A 7,143-nucleotide genomic window follows, 5' to 3' on the forward strand; every position below is an offset into this window, starting at 1 on the left:
ATATGAAAGGGATAAATGTTGGAACTTAAATGGTAAACCTCCAAGCCAAGAATGGAGAAACCATGAGAGGTAGTAGAGACCGCAAGCACACATGGTGGAGCAGCCAAAAATAGAGGAATATCTCAAAGTAGGAGGATTTAACAGTGAAAAAATTGAACGGTAAGAAGCTTATTGGAGTCTCTTGAAAAGCCTTCTGGAACCTGCTCTTTGGCCTTTTCAAGTAACCTTTCATTTTCTTTTTACAACAATGCCTCAAACAAATGTTATGACAATTCTTGGATCATTGACTCATGTGCCACAAACCATATGACCCCCACTCCTCAATTCTTTCAAAACTATACCCCATGTCTAAGTAATAGAAAAATTGTAGCTGCCAAAGGCTCTCTAGCCACTGTTGCAGGGTTTGGAGATATACATATCACACCTAACCTTGTTCTCAAACTTGTCCTTCATGTACTAAAACTGTCAACCAGCCTTGTGTCCATTCAAAAGCTTACTCAAGATCTTAAGTGTTACGCTGTGTTTTCTCCTTCTTATTGTGTTTTTCAAGATCAGGGAATGGGGAGGAGGATGGAACTTGTTAAGAAGAGGAGTGGCCTCTATCACCTTGAAACACTTCAGAAAGAAAGGAGTTATTTGCCTTTGCCTTCATCTTTTCTAAGTTTCGAAAATAAAGATAACATTTGGTTGTATCACTTACGTCTTGGTCATCTATCATTTAAAGTTTTAAAAATCATGTTTCCTTAGTTGTTCCAAGGATTAGATATCTTTGAGTTTCATTGTAGTATTTGTGAATTAGCAAAACACACTCGTGTATCTTTTCCTATCAACAAGAAAAGAAGTTCTCATCCTTTTCATTTGATTCATAGTGATTTATGGGGTCTTTCCACTGTAGCTAATGTCTTTGGGGCTCGTTGGTTCATAACCTTAATTGATGATTGTACTCAGGTTACATGGCTCTTCCTCTTTAAACAAAAATCTGAAATCAGCATTTTTATACCTACATTCCACTCAATGATTCAAAATCAATTCGACGTAAAAATAAAAAAGATTTAGGATGGACAGTGCTCGAGACTACTTCAACCAAACTCTATAACATTATTTCCAAACACAAGGTATTATCCATGATTCTTCATGTGTCAACACAACCCAGGAAAATGGGGTAGCTGAAAGGAAAAATAGATACTTACTCAAAACTACCTAAGCTTTACTCTTTCAAGGAAATGTTCCTAAATTCTACTGGGGGGAGGCTATTCTTACTGCCACGTTTGTCACAAATAGGCTTCCTTTGACTGTGTTAGATAAAAAAAAGCTCCATGGAGGTACTTAATAAATTTTATCCCCATTTCCGAACCTCTAATGGTGCCTTTGTTCATGTCACAACCAACATAGAGGCAAACTAGACCCTCGAGCCATTAAATTTGTCTTCCTTGGTTACTCATCCACTCAAAAGGGGTGCAAGTGTTACAATCCCTCATCTAGAAAATTTTACATTTTGCAGATGATACCTTTACTGAAAAAACACCATTTTTTTCCAAGTCTTCCCTTCAAGGGGAGATATCAATGATGGAAAGGAGTACTTGTGAGTCCTTCGAACCAATTAAACATCTTGACTTACCTCAAGTCTCAGATGCTCTAGTTCGTGTCGAAACCGAAGAAACTACATACAAGTCATCGAATCCTGTCACTGAACTCAAGTTTCCTCCTATCCCAGCCAGTGTCAATCATGGTCTTCCAAGTATTACTCAGGTGTATTCAACGAGAAAGGCCCTTCCAAAATCATCACAAGTCAAAGAATCCATCTCAGACTTTGATAATGAGATCACGGTAAGATCTGGCTTACCTTTACATACACAAAATGTTGAAACATCCATTGATTCCATAGATGACCTGGATTTCCCTGTTGCTATTAGAAAAAATATCAGAGAATGCACCAAACAACTACTCTACCCACTATCTCACTATGTTTCACTTAAAAACCTATCACCAACCCACAAAAGGTTCATAGTGAGTTTAAACACCATTGTTATTCCTAACATTGTTTCTGAGGCATTGTCAAAAAGGGAAAGAGGAAATGAATGCATTAGAAAGGAATAGAACATGGGAGATTGTTGATAAACCAAAAGGAAAAAACATTGTTGATTGCAAATAGATTTTCACATTGAAATACAAAGCTAATGGTTCCCTTGAAAGATATAAGGCGCGATTGGTGGCTATAAGGTACACTCAGATGTATGGGATTGATTATTAGGAGACTTTTGCACTAGTTGTAAAAATGAATAAAGTAAGAATTTTATTATCATTGGCTACTCACTATAATTGGGAACTTTTTCATTATGATGTTAAGAATGCATTTCTTCATGATGATCTTTATGAAGAAATCTTCATGAACATTCCATCGAGATTAGAGGGGAACACAGTTAGCAAGGTATGCAAGATTAGGAAGGCTCTTTATGGGTTATAACAATCTCCTAGAGCATGGTTTGGAAGACTTTCAATAGTTATGAAGGACTCACAATATAAACAAAGTCAAGGTGACCACACTCTGTTCATCAAGCATTTGTCCACAGAGGGAGTAAGTGCACATTTAGTCTATGTGGACGACATTATAGTGACTGGAAACGATGAAAGAGAAAAACACGAATTGAAGCAAAAGACTAGAAAAGGAATTTGGAATAAAGAAATTGGGAAAATTAAAGTACTTCCTTAGCATTGAAGTGGCATAATCTAGACAAGGAATCTTCATAGCTCAACAAAAGTATGTAACTGATTTGTTGACAGAAACCAGGAAGATTGGGTATAAACTAGTGTCTACAACAATGGATCCAAATCATAAATTGGGAAAACCTAAAATGGAACTAGTTGTTGATAAACGAATATACCAAAGGTTCGTTGGTAGACTAATATACCTTGCTCATATTCGGCCAGATATAGTTTACTTCGTGAGCGTGATCAGTCAATTCATGCATGATCCTAGGGAACCTCATCTTCAAGTAGCATATAGGGTACTACATTACTTAAAAGGCTGCATGGGAAAAGGAATTTTGTTCAAAAGGAACGATAATCTAACTTTGGAGGCATATATCGAAGTCGACTATACAGGTTCCCTAGTAGATAGGAGATCAACTACAAGGTATTACACTCTTCTTGGAGGTAATCTAGTAACATGGAAAAGTAAGAAATAGAATCTGGTGGCAAGATCATCTGCAGAGTCAGAACTCGGGGCTATTGCTCAAGGATTGTGCGGACTACTTTGGCTAAAGATCATCCTAGATGATTTGAAAATCAAATTGGAAGGTCTATTGTGATAACAAGTCAACTATCAATATCGCTCATAATCCTATACAACACGATAGGATAAAGCATATTGAAATTGATAGGCACTTTATTAAAGAAAAATTGGATGAAGGATTGGTGTGTATGTCCTATGTTCCTTCAGGAAGACAATTAGCTGATGTTCTAACAAAATGGCTTAAGGGTTCAAGTTTTCAAGATCTTGTATTCAAGCTGGGAATGAAAGACATCTATTCCTCAACTTGAGGGAGAGTGTCAAGTAAAAAAAGAAGAAGCTATAAATAGATTAGGAAAAGAATTTGTTTTTGAAATCCCTTAATTGAAGGGATTCAATTATCTACCTATTCCTTTATCATAGTGATTTGGAGAATATTCTTCCCAGATTTTAGGCTAATTTAGTTTCCTATTTTTCCTCTTGTAAATTGCTATATATTGCTGTAAATTATTAATGAAAAGTAACAATTTTCCTTCCCACATTTCTAAGAATCTTCATTAGGTTGACCCTTCATGGCCATACATTCTACTATAGAGCCACAATTGGTTTCTCAACATAAAGTATCTTCATGCTTCACGACTCCCAAGAAAATCTTTCATACATGATCTCTTGAAGATTGATTGACGTTACCTCTATAGCAGTCGCAACGGTTGACTTTGTCAATTTANGAAATTCGACAGCGCCTCTCTCAATTATTGTGAACTCGCCATATTCATCTTCCTGTGATTTTAACAATTAAATCTATAAAGAGTTCAACAAAGAGAGACACTAAAGGCACATAAGATTGGATTACATTATTTTATAAGAGCTAAAATTGAACACGTCATTAATTGAATTAATGTAGATTTGTAAATATTAAAAGATTTAATTATAATATGGAACCCAAGAACCGAATAGAACCAAATCGAATCGAACTAAACCGAACCTAAACGATAGTGACACTTGATCGGTTGTCATTGAGCATTCCTAGTCACCTGTGAAGAAAGGTCAAATGGCAAGGCAAGGCGATATACCTGTTTAGCTCCTCCTCGCAGAGTATAGCTCATATCAAACATTTGATTGGGAAACGTGGCAAAGCCCATGAAGCTCTGGTAGAAAGGGAGTGCATAAACCGTTTCACTTACTGAATACCCAAAATTTTAGGGGTCTAATTCGATTCTCTTTAGAATTGAAATGAATCGAACCATGTCCAACCCTAATTTTTCACAAATTAAAATATGAAGTTTCACAAACCACCCTATATTTATTCCATTGGAATTGCCTTAATTATGCAAGCCATAGTCAATTTAATATAAGTATTCTAGAAGTCATTTATCCTAGGGAGTGGTTTGCACACAATGCAACTTTTACTGGTATGAGTTCGCACCTTTTGTGGTCATAAACTTACCAGTGCTACCAAGATGAAGTTAATTGCATAGGGAAAAACATTGAATCCAAATGATTAGCTTTTGTGTTAATTACATAGGGGAAAACATTGTATCCAAATGATTAGCTTTTGCATATCACTTGGAAATTTTGAAATCTGCTACCACTGCCAGGATTAAGCAAATTTCACAACTTATTCCAAAGATATGCCAATTGATGATCTCTTTCAAGTCTTTTCTTCTTTTAGTTGTTCATTTAGAGCAAAGTCGCTCTAGATTTCGACCACACAACCCTGGATTTCCTTCAAAGCATGATTTGTGATATATATCATACTGACCTCCTATAGGAATATGACCTTTAATATTATAGTATGCAACAGTGAATAAAGACTAATGAAGCTTTTTGAGTGATTTAGGTATTTCACCTAAAAGATGGTTTCCAGAGACGTCCAATGTTTTCGAGTTTGTGAGGTTAGATATCATATCATGAATGCTGCCAAAGAACCAATCTCAATTTGGATATGATACCACTAATATTGTTACTCCTGAGGTATTTTGTTGGTCGCAAGTCGGGGAGCTAGTAGTATAGAAGATTCAAGGCATTATGGCCCTCAATAAAGACAGCGAATTCCAGATAAGTTTCGTCACATTTGTTAAGGAATATAATTCCACATTGAATAAAGATGAAAACATAAACCAACTTATAAAGTCTTGGGCTTTTAAGATGGAACCCCAAGTCTTAACATGATATCAGAGCCTATTAAGTTCCAACGAGTAATTTGATCCGATTAAAACTAAAAAATGAATATACGGATTTTAAGATTGGTCTGCTCATATGAGCCACCATCTTACAGGGGCATGTTAAATGATATAATCCTACATCGAATAAAGATGAAACCATAGATCAACTTATAAGGTCTTGGACTACTCCTCTTAACAATGTTGACCTTTTAAGATTCGATCCTAAGTCTTAATATAGTATCAGAGCCGGGTTTATGAACAAGTCTCTGATCCAAAAGTCACAGAGATACTGGTTTGTGTGAGAGGAAGATGAGTTTGGTTTCCCACAGGCTTGTTGTGTATGGGGGAGACGAATTCGGTCTCCTGCAAGGCCCGATGTGTAGAAGGATACATGTTTTGTCGCCCACAAAACCCAATGTGTGAGGGGGATATTGTTGAGGTTGTCCCACATAGGTTGTAGATGGGGTTGGTATTCAATTTATAAATATGAGGAAAAACCTCACCTATTGAGCTAACTTTTGGGGTGATGGAGGCCCAATACCACCCAACAATGGCAAAGCTTGCAATGGAATAATTACTGATCAAGGTAGGGCAATGCAAAATACAATTGAGATTGGTTTTCCAAATATAAAGTATAGATGATGTTTATGGCACATTTTGAAGAAGTTGCTCGAAAAGTTTGGCTACCATGTTCATAAAGACTCCATATTTTTTGCTATATATGACCTAGTATATGATTCAGAGTTTGTTGAAAAATTCGAGCATGGTTGGAGGGTAATTCTCGATATATATGACTTCCATGATAATAATTGGTTGTCGGGGGCTGTATGATAATAGAGGTTGTTGGGTTCCTTATTTTTTGAAGACCACTTTCTATGGAAGGATGTTCACAACACAATGAAGTGAGAGTATGAAACTATTTTTCGATGAATATGTGCATTCAAAGACCTCATTGAAGCAATTTGTTGAATAGTATGAAAGATCACTAAGGAATAAGGTTGAAAAAGAGTTTTAGGCTGATTTCAAGTCATTTTCCCAAATGGTACCATGTGCAACTACTTTCGAAATGGAGAAACAATTTCAATCAGTGTACACCATTTCAAAGTTCAAAGAAGTACAAAATGAGTTCACTGGGAAGGTCTATTGTGATGTCATCTCTGAGAAGGGTGAATGTTTTTGGACGAACTATGAGGTTCGTGAGCACTAGAAGAAAAGAACATTTTGCATCTCACTTCAGAAGAAGGATACTTGTGAATTCACTTGGAGTTGCCACTTGTTCGAGTTTTGAGGAATCATATGTAGGCATGCAATCATAGTCTTGATCCACAATGACATCACGTCAATGTCTGATAGGTATATACTATGAAGATGGTAGAGAGATGTCAAAAGAGCACACATGAGGCTCAAAGTCAATTATGATGACTTAGGAAGTACTCTGGGATAGGTAAGATGTGTCATGCTTTCTTGGAGGTGGCAGACGTCACTGCAGATGACGAAGAGTAGCACGTGCTATAATGGAATGAATAAAATTACAAGTAGGACACATGCGAATGTCAAAATCGAATAGTGGAAGCACTACCATTTCGCAGTATGTTATTCATTCAGCCTCTACTTGTAATAAGTCACAAAATTTTGGAAGCATGAGCATATTGGATCCTAACTCGTCGAAAAGGAAGGGCACGTCGAGGAAACTTCGGAGAAAAGGCCAATTGGAGTTCACTTCAAACAAATTGAAGGTATTGTTGTCCA

General features: G+C 36.6%; 1 protein-coding gene across 1 annotated transcript; it reads left to right on the forward strand.

Moving 5' to 3' along the window:
* The first annotated feature begins 2,275 nt into the window (after positions 1-2,275).
* Positions 2,276-2,710, forward strand: LOC111400403. Its single transcript, XM_023027821.1, has 2 exons — positions 2,276-2,428; positions 2,510-2,710. The coding sequence occupies exons 1-2, from the start codon at positions 2,276-2,278 to the stop codon at positions 2,708-2,710; spliced, it is 354 nt and encodes a 117-aa protein (XP_022883589.1).
* Positions 2,711-7,143: the final 4,433 nt, after the last annotated feature.

The sequence above is a fragment of the Olea europaea genome, chromosome 10, assembly GCF_002742605.1.
Source record: "Olea europaea var. sylvestris chromosome 10, O_europaea_v1, whole genome shotgun sequence".
NCBI classification, from domain to species: domain Eukaryota; kingdom Viridiplantae; phylum Streptophyta; class Magnoliopsida; order Lamiales; family Oleaceae; genus Olea; species Olea europaea.